The sequence below is a fragment of the Xiphophorus hellerii genome, chromosome 11 (assembly GCF_003331165.1).
Source record: "Xiphophorus hellerii strain 12219 chromosome 11, Xiphophorus_hellerii-4.1, whole genome shotgun sequence".
In the NCBI taxonomy this organism is placed as follows: domain Eukaryota; kingdom Metazoa; phylum Chordata; class Actinopteri; order Cyprinodontiformes; family Poeciliidae; genus Xiphophorus; species Xiphophorus hellerii.
The window spans coordinates 18,629,816-18,646,418 of NC_045682.1; the positions used below are offsets into that span (position 1 = coordinate 18,629,816).

A 16,603-nucleotide genomic window follows, 5' to 3' on the forward strand; every position below is an offset into this window, starting at 1 on the left:
AATGAAAGGAGTGTCACACTGCTACTAGAAACCTGCTGAACCAGCTGATTCTAGTAGATCAACAGAGAAAATATGATGCAAAATTGACAGAAATACAGAAAGTAATCAGGGCTGTTGCTAATCTGGCATGCACCCAAACCTTGTTTACACAGTTAAGAAACCTGTTTTCTAATTATTTGTTCAACTGATTCTAAGGTTCATGCCACCATTAAGCACATTAGCACTTCTAGCACCTGTTATCTTATCTACTGTTTTGCAATAAAGGAAATTAATGCTTTAAAAAAAAAATCTAAATAGCTGTTGACTTGTCCCATTATATTTTTTTTTAACCATTTTTCTTCTGGTTCACAATAACAAACTACCTTTTGTAAAACCCAGTAAAACTATATCAAAGTTTTCGGTTGTAGTGTGAGAAGATGTGGAAATGTTTAAGGGATGCGAGTACTTTTTCAAGACACTGCACACAGGCTTCAATAAACTTTAAAGCTCCATACATTTTTGACATATTAGTAGAACTATGCATCATGACAGTTCCTGCAACATTAAGTGGCAAGGAGCCCTAAGGAGCCCTGGACAGACTGTTATCTCATCCAGGGAGATAGGAAGTATGGACAGGAAGTTCAAAGGGAGGGGGAAGAGAGGGCCCGAATGGGAAGCCCAGTGTAAACAGACTCAGCTTTTAATCATCCCAGCTCACGTTCGGAACTGGTCATGCTTTGATGTTGTCCCTCAGCGCCCGCTCCGCCCTCCCATGCCTCGTTCCCAAACGGCTGCGCCGAGGGCCGGGGATGAGGGCGCCGTGGAGATAGCGGCCCCGGACAGCCAGGGGGATTCAGTGAGAGAGAGAGGAAGAGGGAGGTGAGGGGGAAACATTCAGTGCCGTTTAGGAAACTGGGAAAGGGATGTAGGGGGAAGAGGGAGCGAGGAATGTGAAGTGGTGCAGAGTTAAGTGGTGGCCTGCCTTAATTATAGCTGATGAATCTGAGGGAGCTCTCATGGGGGCAACATGGCATAAGGAACAAAGAGCCAAAAATGCCACAGTGAGAAGGGGAAAATAGAAAGTCAAGACAGTTTTAAGTGGAAATAGGTGGAGCTTTAATGATGCTCTGTAATTGGGCTCCGTGCCTGTTAAGGAGGATAAAGTCCATCTCCTTCTCCCCGCAGAGACCCAAAGGAAAGCGCCGAGCGTTATCTCCCAAGTTTTGGGACCTCTCCTCTCATCACCGAGCTCCATTTTGGAAAGGAGACGGCGAGAGAGAAAGAAAGAAAAAAAAGAGAGTGAGACAGAGAGAGGAATTCCTCTGCACTAGTGTTTGTCCAAATAGTGCTGGCAAGAACCCAGCCAGTGTTCCAATGAACGTGTCCATTCAGCGGACAGGGCATACTTCCAGGAAGACCGCAGTTTAAAAGATCAGAGGGAGTTACGTACCAAAGTGAAGGCGCATGACTTGGATGTGCTGAAGAAAGCTGTGAACTTCCTCTGTGCCCCGGTGGTACATGTTTGGCCCCCTCCTCTTAGCCAGCATGATAACAGGGGCAGTGTTATGTAAAATCAACTTTTTTTGAGCTGCACATCATGTTAGAATGTATTTCCCCCCATCGAAATCAGGGGTGTTGCTTGGATTCATTCAAGCATGTTTGAGAAATTGATTAATCTCCGCAGCCATTGAGCTGTACAAAACGCCTTGGTGGACCCAGCGCCACATTCGAGACGGTGCTCCTCCTCAGAGCGACTTCCCCACTCAGCTCCTTCAGACTAGTCAACTAGCAAACACCTGGTGGGACTACACATCAGCGCAACGTTGGTAAAAACGTTTTTAAGGCTTAACAGAGGAGCAATGTTGTGATGATTTCCTGCAGGTGAGGTTTCATAAAGAGTAGGAGATTTTAAAGAGTTAGAGAGGCAATTTCAAGACGTTAAATTACAAAATTAATTCTCTTAAAACGTCATATTTGATATATATTTCGCATTTATGCAACAACTGAAATTGTGCTATAATCAAGTGTTTGGAAAATTCATAATACTGCCGTTTAACCTTTTAAAAGGAAATGCCACAGCAGAAAACTAACTACTGCATAAGTTAACCATCCTACTTATGGTTATGATATGTTGGAAACCTGTTAAAAATTTGAGATGCACTGTCAAATCAGCTGGTTTGATTGACCTGGCTGGTGACCGGCCGGTCGGAAAGTCAAAATCACATCAACCCCACACTTAAACGTTAACAGGCTGTGGTAAGAATAACACTCTTTGTGTGGGTGCTGTCACTGAGTGACGATGACCTAGGGTTAGTTATTATGTGTTTTAAACCTGAAGTCTGAGGAAGCACAGAGATGGACCCAGCTGTTTCAAAAGAAACCGTTTTTCTATGATAGCTACAGTTCATTCAGGCTGTGAAAGAGCAAGAGAAAGCAAGACTCCAAAAAGCACAAAAATGCTCCGTTTTATTTGTTTTTAAAGTTGATATCTCTCTCTCTCATTGTACCTTTTGGAACTTTCACATTCTCTACAGAAAATACACTGAGGCTGTTATCCCAGTAATGCTAGCCAATGCTAAGCATGCTAATCGCTAACTAACGTCAAAGCTGTCCTTATTGTCATTATTTTATTTTGAAATTTTTGTTTTACATTGACTGCTCCCTTTCTCTCTTTTTTAAACATTACATTTGCTTCTAATATAAATAATTAATAACAATCAGGACACAATTCTTGCCGTTCTAACATCAACTTACATTGTAGTTCCTAGACAAGAACTCGAAATTAGCTCAGAGATAACAAGAACCAGACATCAGCAATGGAACCCAAAACTCAGATCTGAACCTCTCCAGGAAAAACACACCTGCTGAACATTTATACTCATATCTTTGATCAGATATGGAAGCCATGAGGATTAATTACACACTGATGTGGTTAATACTGAAGACAGATTACAAGTGAGTGAGAATCAAAACACGCAGAGAATTTCTACATAAAACTTTCAAACCTTTATCCGCTTCATCCACTGAATGACAAGAACATAAAGCGGGCACATAAAGCTGCCAGCAGTGGCAAAAAAAGACCTGTTGAAACAGGTCGGTGTGCTAACAAAAAGCATCCTGCAGCATAACATCATTTCTGTGCACTGTGAGAACAGTTTTCAGAAGAGATGGTCTGCATGAAGTTTACCTTTCTGGTGTTAGACAGAACTGCAATCGATGATCTGACTACGCCTGCATGGTTAGGTAGGGAGGGAAACGAAGGATTTAGGCCGCAGGTATTCTGAGTGTGGCAGAGATCAGAATGGTTATCTTAAAGCTGGAAACTTCTTTTACTTATGTGTCAAAATGTGAACCACATAAACCTGTATTTATCCTTAACAAAAAACAAAAACATCCATCTCTGAAACTCTGCAGGGTTTGGTGGGGTGAAGAAAAAAGTGAAAAAAAACCCAAAAAGCTAAAGTAAGCTGGAAATCCCAGAGAGCTGGAAACGCCTTTGATCCGAGCAGCGCCGTGATGTGCATCTGTAACAAGTTTTCAACATCTCACACAGACACGGCAAAGTCAGATGAGCTTTACACGGAGAGGGATGAACAGGGGAGGTTTTTAACCGTGTCTAACGCAGGGCTTTCTCCGTGACGAAGCCGCGTGAAGCCTTATCAATTACGGCAAACTGAAGCATCTGGCTAAACGTTCAGAAGTAGCCCCACACCTGGTGAGTGAGGAGAAACGAGATCTTACAGTACCTTGTATCTGTCGCCCCGTTCCTTTAGAGACGGTAAATAAATTCACACAGGCCAGCTTTATAGCGTAATCTGCTCTTGAATGCTAAATATGCAAACTGAATAGGCCACATACTTTATATTTTTAAGGTAATTTTTTTTTTATCAAAACGGGGGGGGGGGACAAACAAAGGGCGTTCATTGGTCTCAACATGATTAGATGCTTTTTGAAAGCCTTGTGCTGCACCTTGATATTAAATGCATCAGACCATGGAACATCAGATTCCAAAAATAGCTGATGCGAAAACAAAGCGGTCACGTTGGAAAAGATGCACCACTTACAACAGTTGGCAACCACAGCCAGCATGTTTCTTACATTATCAAAACAAACCGAGCGTAATAAGATATTTGCTCTCTGCTCTGGTGAAGGAATTTTGATCGTCTGGCCCACTTAGGTTAGCTTCTAACCTAAGTGGGAAGTCGGGATGTGATTAAGCAGCTCAGAGACACTTTAATCTGCAATCCAATCATACACAGTTCCAGTCAGATGTTTACATACACTCATCATCCATTAATTTAATATGAATCGTGGCCTTTTGATTATGTATTTGAACTGTTCTTTTCTTTTTTTAATCACTGAGCTGCTGGCATAAATCTGCTAGAATATTGGATAACTGTTCTGATCATAAATGGTATAGCTCATTTAATTCATTTGGACATTTAGATCCTAAATGTTTCAATATGTGTAACTTGACACTAATCCAGAAGTTTAATGATTGCAATAAATTTCAGTCAGTTTTTTTTTGTGCGTTTGGCATCATTTTCCTATTGCAGCACCAAAACGGGAAAACAAAACTCAAATGATGACGGAGAAGAATCAAAGGTTTTCTTTCTTCCTGTCGTTTGTGCAATGCAGAAGTAGCACCAGCAGTGAAAGAGGCCCTAAGCATGATGCTACCACTGCCGTGCTTGCTAGTTGGTACTGTTTTCGTAGACTTAACACCTCTACACACTCTACAGGTGCTTGTAGCCTGGGATTTCAATCTGTTTATCTTCTAATCATGATTTTCTTTCCTTCAAAAAGCATTTGGCTTGTCCATGCAGGCAGCTGCAAATTGTCAGCTCTTCGAGAAGCAAGGCGCTTCTTTTTTTTTTGGTCGCTGTGGACATCGGTGCCTCATCAGCACCTCATAGTTCCTGATAGCTTCTGGATATTTCTTAAAAATAGAATAAAATAAAACACACACACACACACACACACAAACTTTCAACTGGGGGGATACTTTCTGTCAAATGGCGTTTCAACAAGACGGTGATCCCTCACACACTTAAAAACTAATTTTGGAATGGATAAAGCGTGCTAGCTGTAAGCTTATTTGAACTGTATGGACTATGCCAGGTAGCAAAGCCATTTCTGGTAATAATCCAGAATCATGCCAGGATCTTGATGACATCCTCAACATGTGTTGGGAGATTTATTGTAATATTAGGGGGGCTGTATGATAATATTCCAGATGAAATGTGTAACCTTGAACCTGGTCATATTAAAATTAAACATCTCTTTTTAAGATCCTTTGGAGTTGAATAAGTACAGTTCAAATGCATATTTAAATACCCAAAGTTAATTTGACACTTGCTGGTGCGTGACTGTAAACTGCAGCTATAAAAACCGGCAGAGGTGTGAAAATCATTATCAGACAGTTGATGATGTGTAAACTGATAGAAACAGGTGGAGTTGAGGAGGAAATAGATCCCTTCTCAATGAGGTGGGGCAGTGAAAGGCATGCTACGGCGGAATCACAATATCCATATTCAATAAACGTGTTTCAGACGCACTTCCCCTCATTTTTTCATACAGTTATTTTTCAAAAAGTACTTTTGAACGTTCCTGGTCTGGATTATTAAGGTAGTGGTTGCAATTTGCAAATTTTTTGCAATAAAAGGCAACGGAGCAAGTGCTCCTTTGCACAATTTTGCAAAGTTGCATTTTCTAAAACAAACAAAAATAAATAAATAAATTAAAAAAAACATCCTGACGGCTCGATTAGATAAAAGGTAAGGTCTTACTGAGTGGTCAATGCATCACTGCTTACCTGCTTCAGCTTCCCTTGCGCATTGCCTGCACTTCCTCCCACGAACTCCCCTTTCAGAACGATGGGCTTCCCCGTGGGATCCTTCACCAGAGTCACGTTGATGACCGCTCGGAGTCCCGATTCCATGCTCGGCTGGCCCAGCACCACCTGCAGGGCCGCCATGAGCAGCCACGGCCAGAGCCCGGCGAGGCGCCGCAGAGGGACGGTCATGGCCTCGGCTGGAGCGGCGGTGCCCGGCCGCACATGGTGGACTTTGTCAGAAATATCAACCTAGCCTATATGAACAGGTCCCACTTCTTCTTTATTTTTTTTCCCCCTACCTCAGTAAACTATCTGCTGAAGAAATGAGCTATAATCCAAACTGTTAATGATGAAGGGCTTCCATTAGAACTCCTTAAACTTCCATTCAGCATCTGGGTTAAAATACATATACATATATAAAACACTGCAGGTTATGGTAGAGAATCTAGAGCCGATGTAAGCAGGCCTAAATGAACCTGCATCCAGTGTTTATTAAAGTGAGAGGTGGAAACTCCAATGCAGCATGAAGGAACCTGAAGCGTGCACTGATTTCCAAAAACGCCGCTCTGCATCACACCAAAAACTCAGCTCTCCTCGCTCGCAGGTTGTTTTCCTCAGAGATGAACTGGCGTAGTTATCCCTCTCCACTGGCTCAAATCCCGGTCATATATCCGACTTGTGCTTTATATTGCAGTAAGACGTAATTCCGCCGCGTCTTTCAGTCACATTGTGTGAGCAAACACGAGCTGGGTGAAAGTGTCAGAAGAAGCGAGCCCGTCCCGTGGGCGCCGCATTTTCTGGATAAATCCACCGAAAACGCTCGAGAGTCACGGCTTGAACTTCAAAGGCTGGGATACAGGTTGCCGCCGGAGAGTTGGGAGCCATGCTGGCGGATAAAACCCGAAGCCGAAAAGTTGTGCAATGTGTTTTACAGCCGGGGAATTGTGAAAAAGTAATCCTCGAAGAAGCTGCTCGGCTGTGTTCTCGGTTCTATCTAATTATTAACCGGAACAAACGGACAGTTTTCTTGCTGAGCTTATAACTTTGTAACTAAACTGGCTCAGACGCCGAAGCGGCTTCTGTAAGCCTGCCATTAACTGACGTTCTGCAGTCGCTCCTTAATTAAACGAAAAGGAGGCAGGCTTTCCCCGTCGCCCCCGACTTCAGAGAGCCTCCGCAGCACATTGAGAAATTAGAGCCGACCCTCCTGAGAGCACGCAGGGGAAAATGAATCGCTCATCAAAATTACAATCAAGTAAACGGGAAAAAACACCCCGAAACGTGTGAAAGAATAGCAGTCCAGCCTCCATGTAGTCCCAACTGCACGTCGTTAGGGTCCTGAGACAGAGTGTACAGTTATGACGCCGTCTCAAAAGTTTATCTCCCGGACTCTCTGTCGCTCCCCTGGGATCTCATTGTCACTCTACCTGCTCGCAGGCTTGCTGCCTTCACGTGAAAGCGTAAACAGATTTTTTTTTTTTTTTTTCTGTCAAAGCTTAAACATGGCAGAAACAAAACGTAGCAATTAATGACAAATAAATACAACTTGAAAAAAGAGAAAGCAGATTTTGAGTCGTCTAAAGAAACCCGGCGTAATTAATCATACGTCATTATTGTAACGCTCTAAACTCAGTAACATTTTCTGCAACGTTATACTTATTTTAAAAGCCGAGGAACTATCGAGCACTATACGTTTACATACTTACGTGAACCCCATCAAAACGATGTAAAAATGTTAAATTAAAAAATCTATTTAAAAAAAATAAATCCGTTCATTTACTTTCAATTTACAAATTACACGTGAAGGCAGCATGTAGACAAGCTGAGGGTGGAGCTGCCCCACGCCATCAAAACCAATCAAAAAAAGCTAAATGGCGCCCCCTAGTGTCTTTATACAGAACATTTCCGCCGTACCAACAAATTCCTCGTAAATAAACCAGGCAGCTGGAAAGTGTAGTCTGTTTTAATAAGAAAGTTTTTGCAGTGTACTTTAAAAATCGTGACATTCACAGGTTTTAAAGGTGCTTCAGACAAGAAATGAAATGAAAAATAAAAGCAATTTCTCACTAAGAAATGTAATTGTTCTGTTTTCCGCTATGACACACACCACTGCTTCGAGTTAAAGTAGCTGAGTCGTACAACATTACAATTCATAAGAATCCTTTCCAAAGTCTTCATATCAAATTACAGTCCTTAAAAACATGCATACCTTTTGATGTGAAATTTTAAATGGTTCAAAACAAACATACTACAGTTGAAATTATTCTAGTTACAGCAAAAAGCACAACTGCACAATCACAAAAGAAACTAAAGAGAAAAGATGAAAACAACTTCTTTTTTTTTTTTTACACAGGAAGTAATCATCAAAGTGGAGCCTGAAGTCGCACTGTGAACTCATTGTGGATACTTCTTGTCGCAAGCTGAATCAATCAGTGAGCTGAGATCTAAAGGGGAGAGGTGACCGCCTGTCACTGACTCTAAATAATCATGCAACCTTTCTTTCCACTACATTTCCTCTAAATGTGCTCCTGTCATGCCTTACCTAAGAAGCAAGTCCCTGTGCTGTCCTGCTCATCTTAATCCTGAACCGAGTTGCTAACCTCAACGTTTACGAGCTCGGCATCATTGTCTTGATCAAACTGAACCTTGCCGAGACACGGAGGAAGATGACAAAAAAAAAAACAAACAAACAATAAATAGAATTTAGTCTACTCATTCCTGGATTTATTCTATGTAAACAGGTATGATGATAAACAAAAGTTTTAAGCATTCCGCTCTGTACAAGAAAAGGAAATCCAACTTGGTGAAACATTTTCCCCAGTTATAAAAAAACACAAGGTTGTGAAAACTAAAGGAGGGCCGTCCATCGTGTTAAGGCTATTTGGAAACTGCAGCAAAAGGTATTATAGTCGAAACATTAGGCAGAATTGTTATAAAAGCACTACTCTGTTTCCCAGTGGGTAATCTTATTTTTTTTAATAACATTATTGTCTATGCAATATTCAGTAAGATAAATTGTTTTTCCCAAAGAATAAATTAACTTAACTGTAGCGTTCTGCTTAAAAAAAATATATCTTAAATATTTAGTTTTAGATTTTTGATACCACAAAAGTGTTTTGCTCTAATTTCTAGTGCAAATATCCCAGTGTACTTAAAATAAGACAAAATTAACATATAAGTAACTCTTTAGCAAGATTTATTAGCTTGTTTTAAGTCAATAATTCCTTAATATTAAGAAATTGGCAAAGTATTTCATTTATAACGAGACATTTTTGTCATAAGTGAAAAAGTGGAACTAGTACTTTTTACATCAAGATTTAGGAATTATTGACTTAAAACAAGCTTCTATACATCACCGAAAGGTTACTTGTAAGTCAATTTTCTCTTATTTCAAGTGTACTGAGATATTTGCACTTGAAACTACAGCAAAAATACTTGCTAAGACTTTGTGTTCTTGCAGTGTATTAATTATACACAAAGCATAAAGACACACATTAATAATAAATATAATCATTTGCTGGTCTAAACAAAGCCTGCAAATAACAGGCAACATTTCTAGGTGTTTCCAATAAATTCACGGTTCATTTCCTTCAAAAGCAAATATCAACTCCAATAAAGATGTGCTTGGCACAAAGACTTACCTCATATATCACATCTTCAGCCATTTGCTCAGGTACTGAAACCACAAGCTCCTCATTCTCCTTTTTAACTACAGGAGCTCTGCTGTTTTTATATGTGAGTGCATCCCTGGGGTCAGAGGAAGGCTGTGGCACGGAGACGGGTTTCTCTGCGCTCTCCACTTTCACCAGACAGGCACTGGGTGAAGTTTGCATCACCTCATCTGCAATCTGGAAAACTACATCCAAGTTAACTTCAGGCTTTTTCACTTCCTGGCTTTCGGAAGTTTGTAAGTTGCGGTTGGGGTCGAACACGGTCATGGGACCTTCAGCCTAGACGAGTAAAAAAAAAACAAAAAAAAACAATTCAATGTCAATTATGTTTTAAAAACCGAGTTAATGATGAAAACATAAAAAACTTCATACACTCTTATTCACCGACCTGGTAAAAACGTCTGGGAGGAAACTGGAGGCCTGTTATATTCGGTGAGACAAGGTTCGGGTGGAAGCAAGGGCAAACTTCAAACAGGAAAAGACATTAAATTGTAGAGTTTCAAGTCAGGACTTTGAGCTCCCGTGTGACTGCATCTGCATTTCCTCTCAAAAATATTCATATCGCATAAACATTTGAGCATTTTCTCTCATTGCGACCACAAATGTCAATGTAACGTACTGCTACTATATGCGATAGATCAATACTAAGCAGAATGTGGCTTTCAAGTTTCTCTTTTTGCACGCACTTCGATGCAGCATCTATTTGCAAACAGATGCATACAGAAATTTCATCATTAAAATAAACTCTGGAAGAAAACATGCTAGAGATTGCACAATACTTGAGACTGGTGGGTAGGTTCATCTTTCAGAAGGGAAATATGCCTAAACATGCAACTGGGGTGGCAATAGACTCATTTAGATTATAGGAAAAACAAGGTTTAAAATGACCTAAAGTCCAGACTTAGATCCAAGTAAGAATATAGAGAAAGATACAAGTACTCTATTAAATATCATTAAGATTGAGCAATACTGCAAAGAAAATTGGGGGCTGGGGGACAATTTGCTAGATGTGAAAGATGATACACAGACACTGACTTGAGCTGTATTTGCAGAAAAAGGTGGTTATTTTTTTGAAGTGGCAATAATATTTTAAAACATACTATTCTGAAAATTGTGTAACCTTTAAGTAACTTTTCAACAACTGCTTGTCTGTTGATTTGTCAACTCACACTACTACAACCTTCGCCTTACCTGTGGGATAGTAGCCAGGTTGATACTGGGGATTCCGAGGACTAAAACTATTGAAATGTGTTTCTCGGTTGCTCATACGAGGTAGGAAGCCCTGCTGAACATGCAGGGTTTTGGAGTTTGAGGACCCTCCAGTGTAAGGGTGCCTCAAAGGCATCGGCCCGTCTTTCACCAGGGGCAGAGTGGTGGGTGAGAGATCTGCACCAGGAACCCGGCGCAGGTACCGTGGTGGGACTGGGGTTCCACTCTGAGGTCTCATAGTCTGGGATTTATGGGGATGGTACGGATGCGCTGGTGACTGGTTTGAGGGTCGCGGAGGCAAGAAGTATCCTGGACCAAACACAGTTTGACATTAACAAAATTTCAATTATTTTCGTTAATTCTGGTCAGTATTAACAACAGGAGTTCATCAGATCTCACTTACTTCCTTTTAGGACATTGTCTTTGCCGTCTGTGCTGAAACCTAATCGCTGGAATCGGTTAGGGTTGGGAAGCCGGGAGCTTATGTCCTGCCCGGCTTTAAGCTTGGCTTTGTTATCCACAGTGAGCCTGACGAGATTCTCCAAAAGCTGAGGGCAACTCCGCTGAAAGTTCGGGTTGTGAAAATGATGATACAGCCTGTTGCCCGCTTCTTCTTCGTGGTCAGCGGGCAGATCGACCTTTTTAAATCCATACAGGTTGAGCTGGCGGACGAAGCTTGAGAAGTTGGTGGTCTTAAAGGTGTCGGTGCTGTTGAAGGTCCTGGAGGTGGGAGACAGGATCTGGGTCTCGAAGAGCTGCTGGTCGATAACAATCACCTGGCCGCGGCTGTCCCAGCGAATGGCTCCGTCTGCCGGGTTGTTCACCAAACGCCAAAGCTTGGCGGGGAAAATATTGGGGTTGATGTTGCCGGGGTTGAAATTGTTAGCATCATCCATGCTTTCATTTGTATAGCTGGAACAGGCGATGCTAAGTGGCAGGGCTTCCTCTGAAAAAGCAACGGACATCATGGGGCTAACTTAGCCGTTGTAACCAAGTTGCTAATAGTCTCGTTCTTGGTGACCAAAAGTAATAAAAGCCCAAATTCAGTATCTAAAAATGAAATAACGCTAATTATTACAGATGATAATAATATCGTGAGTGGAAACGTAAGAACATTTCTGAAAATTGCAAGAATGTTCAGCAATATTCGAGCATTGCTGTTAGCAGTTATGAAACGTTGGCTAACTTTAGCAAAAGCATCGCTAAACACCTTTAAACTAAAATAAACCTATTTGTGACGTTATTTAAGACTACCTAAAAAGTCAAATATACATTTTTAAATATTTAGTGCTGGAATAAACCAAGACTCAGTTGTAAACATACCTTGGGTCACTGTGGCTCAAACTGTTGGGAATTCCCAAAATCGTTGGAGCTGTTGGAGGTCTGACGTTTCCATGGTAACCTGGTTCTGGCTCCAACTGTCTCCATTAAATCAAAATTCAATTCAATTGAGAAATACTTTATTGATCCAAAAGGGAAATTAAATATCGTTGTAACTCTTGTAGCGCTCTGTGCTACAGCACGTCTGGAGAAGCTTCTGACTGAAGCTTCTGACTGTTGTTGCATGACAGCCTCAAAGAGGATGCTCAAGGGTTGTCCAAAATTGATTTAAACCATTTCAAATGGTTTCAATTTGATATCGTACCATATGAAACAATTATGGAACACTGACTGAAACAAATTTTTACACGTAGGATGCAGCAAAAATCCTTTTGAGTTATGCATCTTACCAAATTAGAAAATCATGAAAATGAACATTTTAAAATTTAATAAAAGTGAAACTCAGATTCACTATGTAATATATTTATCTAAAATATATTCACATTTGTAATCATTTTCATAATTATTGCTTATGGTCAATAAAAATCTTAAACACTGTATCGCAGAAAAAATTAACATAACACCAACCAAAACAAAAATTATTTTTAGAAAAATTTTTTGATGGTGAAGTCTTGTTATGTCCTGCACAAATGACAATTTGTGTGGAAGAAAGAAGTGTGCCCTAGCAACAGGAATAACCACAGTCTTGAAGGAATTGTGAACCAAAGCCAATTTAAGAGTTACATTGCATGGGCTGAAGCAGAAGGAGTCAGTTATTCAAAAGTCACCAAAGATGGATACTCAGGCTTTAAGGTGTGCATTCTATTCATCAGGGACAGCCTGGAGGACGAAACCGTCTCTGTGATGACTGGTTTTTGCAGACAATGCTCTTTACTACCAGTCTAAAAGCAAAAGTCTATAAGCAGTCTTTGTCCAGGATGTGTGGGGTCTGCATAGAAAAAGAACTATCAATGTGTCATTTGCAAAATTCTCAGTTTTTTCAGATGGAGGTACAGTCATTTGTGTACAGAGAGAAGAGGGTTGACCAGAAGACACACCGCTGGAGTATTGTCAAGAGAAAGATGAGAACCTTCCGAACAATACAAATGAACTGAATGTCACCATCAAAGCAACCTGGACTTCCTTAACACCTTCACAGGCTTATCGCTTCTGTACCACACCACATATACACCACAGTAAGTCATGCAAAAGGAGAACTGACCAAGTATTGAGTACAGATACATTGTGAGATACAGATTAAGTCTAGATAAAAAAAAAATATTACTTCAAGGTTATTACTGCTGAAGCTGGTTCTAGCAAACATTTCAGTAATAAGTTGGACTTTTCCTATTGTTAATTAGTTTGTACTCCTATTTTTACTCATCATAATTTTGATATATCGATATAGCAACTTAAAAGGGTTTCTAAAAATAAAATGTGTTGTATTTCAATTTTTAGAAAAAAATAGATTAATATGAATTATTGTAAATTGAATGCTGAATTTTACTGGCATGGTTTAAATTCATTGTCTTTCAGCAGCGGCACTCGTATTATGTTTCAAAACTGATAGCTTCAAGGGATTTTGTTTTTAATCAGGCGCAAAATTAGGACTCCATAGTGTGGGTCCTAGAGCTACCTACTACGTCATTAGTCGTCGCTTAAAAAAAAACATACATAGCCACAAACATTAGCCAGTCTAATAACTTGTATTATAGCGGTACATTGTTTGGAAATTTAAAAATAATGGCATTAGAAACGGTGCCAAAAGACCTCCGCCACCTCCGGGCCTGTCTGCTGTGTTCTCTTGTAAAGGTAAACCTAGTAAAGACCCATTTAACGTCTATGCTTACTGTTAGCTTTCCTGTCGCATTTGTTTTTCTATTTTTAAATTACCTCTGCTTAATTTGTCTCGTGTGCGTGTGTTTTTGTTTGTTTGTTTTGTTTTGTTTTTGCCGTCTTCAGACCATCGACCAGTTTGAATATGACGGTTGTGACAATTGTGAGTCGTACCTCCAGATGAAGGGGAACAGAGAAATGGTTTATGAATGCACAAGTTCTTCGTTTGATGGGTAAACAATCACTCAACAAGTGACTTACCTTGTACAGCACTTTGGTGAACAGGAAAAATAATTAATTGTTTACTTATTGTAATGTTAATTTCCTTCCTGTGTGTTCCCAGAGTTGTAGCCATGATGAGTCCTGAAGACAGCTGGGTGGCTAAATGGCAGAGAATAGGTAAAACTACGGCTATATGAGCTCTAAACACTTCCTTCGTTTCCACTGAAATGTATAATTTCCTGTTAACCCAGTCACTACTATTAACATTGTAAGCAAATTTTTTAAAATCTGTTGCGTCTGAAAGAAAATAACTTTTTTAGTCCATCAAAAAAAGTCTGAATTGACTGGATTGCTACAAGCTAAAGTTCTGGTAACATCTATGTACCTCGTTTTACATTATGTGAGAAATTGTCACCCCAAATCTTTTTTACTGATTCGAATAAATATCAGTTCATTTATAATATTTTATTTATTCAAGATAATATTATGTTGAATAATATGATGCTCTACAGTCACTTTTGTTACTGTAGCGTATCATATTTTAAAATAAACACAAATAAAAAAAATATTCCACTTCATATATGGCTTTTAAAAATACATTATAAATACTTCTTTTGACCAAGCATCTTCTCTCATTTTAGACTGCTGAAAGGTATTTAGTTAAACTGTGTAAAATAAAGATGAATCCGTGTTGATGTTAGTTGCTCTTTGTTTAAACTTCAGATAGTTGTATTAGGGATTAGTTAAATCCTTCACGTTATGGATCTTGGAATCAAAAATGTTCCCCTCACAAAAGAACTGACTCCACCCGTTTTATTTGCTTAACACAGTCTACGGGTTTTGGTCATTTTACCATAGTAGTTATCCAAATTATGTATTTGAATAGAATAGAATAGAATTCAACTTTATTGTCATTGCACTGTCACAAGTACAAGCAACGAGATGTAGTTTGCATCTATCCAGAATAAGGGGTTATAGCAAAGAGATATAGATATTGTGTATAAATATAAATATAAATATGGGAGCTATATGCACAGATTATACAGATTATACAGAATATACAAGAATGTTAGGGAATGGATTATATATGTATATAATATAATACAAGATAAATAATGGCAGATAAAATTTACAGATTGTATGTGTGTGTGAAGAAAACAGTCCGTGATGTGTGTGTGTGTGAGGATAGTCCATGTGTTATTGTTGTATGAGAGGATAGGATTTGCTGTTTGTCTCTGATGTATTTGGTGAAGACCAATTTAAACATTGCCTAAATGTCAAAGACGTTTATTTGTTCGTACTCTGGATTTATGAACAGAATTACATAAATTGCTATAAAAAAAAAAAAAACACAGATAAATATTAGTTACCTGGACTTTTCTTACAGCTGCAATAGTCTTAACAGCAGTTTCCTTATATATGAAATTTCTGTTAATTTTCTCCACCTGACCCAATAAAATCATTGCAACATAGTACTAATTTTCTACGCTTAAAACGAGTTCAAATAACATTTCTTTGCTTCTTTCACAGGTAACTGCAAGCCGGGTGTATACGCAGTGTCGGTGACAGGCAGGCTACCTCCAGGTAATAAACCTACTGCAAAGCAGACGCACTCAGTAGAAATGGTTTGGTCTCTGTGTAATAATTGTAGCCTGCCCATAATGCTACAAAAACTTGACATAATTCAGTGTGTCAGTTATGGAGCAGAAGCAATATCTTAATTTACCTCCTTTTTTAAAGAGCCAATTTGACATTGCAAGGCAACCAGACTCACCAAAGATGCAGAAAATACTGTGCAAAAAAAAAAAAGTTAGATAATTTTGCTGTTTAGTGTTTTATTACTAAGCTGTCTTGCCTTTCATGTTGCTAATGATTTTCTCCCTTTTCTAAGGTGTGGTGAGAGAGCTGAAAAGCAGAGGAGTGATGTACAAATCCAGAGACACAGCAGTGAAAACATAACTTGTTCAGTTTCCTGCTTTATTGTCTTTGTGCAACAGCACATTTAGTCATATGCATCTTTTTGATCCTGGTTCTTTTTGTCATGATAAACAAAAATAAAGGTCTTTTTTTAATTATAACCGTAATGACTGTCTGATCTTTGCACGTTCTAGAACTGAAAATGTTGATGAGGTCAGGTAACAGGTGGTCACCGCTCTTCTTCTCTACGCTCAGACTTTTGTTTTGGACGGTGAAGAGCCCATGTGAAAGCTAGGGAAGGCTCTACCGGCCAGAAGCGGGCTAAAAATAGCTCATTTCTGTGTGTGGAGCAGAGTCAGACAGACTGCAGGATGACACAGCAGTTTGTTGCCGAGTAACAAACCACAGCCAAGGAAAGACACAAAGCAGTGGAGTCATTGGAAAGAATAATTGCTGTTGTGTTCATTTATTGATGAAAGCGATGCAGCCCTGGTCAGTGGAAACTATGGTGATCGAATGGATGCTTAGTCACTTAGACTTTGGAAATTCCCCCATGTCTCTTATGATGAGAAAGAAAAGTAGAACAGGACTTGTCTCTCATTTTCTGAACTTA

At 39.6% G+C, this 16,603-nt stretch overlaps 3 protein-coding genes across 3 annotated transcripts in view; 1 reads left to right on the plus strand and 2 right to left on the minus strand.

Moving 5' to 3' along the window:
- Positions 1-7,263, minus strand: part of rnf43 (ring finger protein 43) — a 102,707-nt gene extending 95,444 nt beyond the window's left edge. The window contains exon 1 of the mRNA XM_032576807.1: positions 5,795-7,263. Within this exon, the coding sequence (XP_032432698.1) occupies positions 5,795-6,004 (210 nt within the window). The 5' untranslated portion in view covers positions 6,005-7,263. The remainder of the gene's footprint in view (positions 1-5,794) is intronic.
- Positions 7,264-7,761: 498 nt separating this feature from the next.
- Positions 7,762-12,458, minus strand: hsf5 (heat shock transcription factor family member 5). Its single transcript, XM_032575768.1, has 6 exons — positions 11,099-12,458; positions 10,678-11,004; positions 9,875-9,951; positions 9,457-9,765; positions 8,358-8,460; positions 7,762-8,259 (listed from the first exon to the last, which is right to left on the minus strand). The coding sequence occupies exons 1-5, from the start codon at positions 11,661-11,663 to the stop codon at positions 8,392-8,394; spliced, it is 1,347 nt and encodes a 448-aa protein (XP_032431659.1). The 5' UTR covers positions 11,664-12,458; the 3' UTR covers positions 7,762-8,259; positions 8,358-8,391.
- A 1,184-nt stretch (positions 12,459-13,642) lies between these two features.
- Positions 13,643-16,157, plus strand: supt4h1 (SPT4 homolog, DSIF elongation factor subunit). The gene is made up of 5 exons (XM_032575588.1): positions 13,643-13,827; positions 13,978-14,084; positions 14,195-14,250; positions 15,604-15,657; positions 15,965-16,157. The coding sequence occupies exons 1-5, from the start codon at positions 13,759-13,761 to the stop codon at positions 16,030-16,032; spliced, it is 354 nt and encodes a 117-aa protein (XP_032431479.1). The 5' UTR covers positions 13,643-13,758; the 3' UTR covers positions 16,033-16,157.
- The last annotated feature ends 446 nt before the right edge of the window (positions 16,158-16,603 follow it).

Bases quoted from the DNA above. Each gene is read 5' to 3' on its own strand.
- hsf5 (XM_032575768.1), bottom strand. From the start codon at position 11,663: ATGATGTCCGTTGCTTTTTCAGAGGAAGCCCTGCCACTTAGCATCGCC. The intron at 9,766-9,874 runs GTCGGTGAATAA...TTACTCGTCTAG, and splicing joins CTCCCAGACGTTTTTACCAG to GCTGAAGGTCCCATGACCGT. The intron at 8,461-9,456 runs GTAAGTCTTTGT...TGTCTCGGCAAG, and splicing joins CTGAAGATGTGATATATGAG to GTTCAGTTTGATCAAGACAA.
- supt4h1 (XM_032575588.1), top strand. From the start codon at position 13,759: ATGGCATTAGAAACGGTGCCAAAAGACCTCCGCCACCTCCGGGCCTGT. The intron at 13,828-13,977 runs GTAAACCTAGTA...TGCCGTCTTCAG, and splicing joins TGCTGTGTTCTCTTGTAAAG to ACCATCGACCAGTTTGAATA. The intron at 15,658-15,964 runs GTAATAAACCTA...CCCTTTTCTAAG, and splicing joins GACAGGCAGGCTACCTCCAG to GTGTGGTGAGAGAGCTGAAA.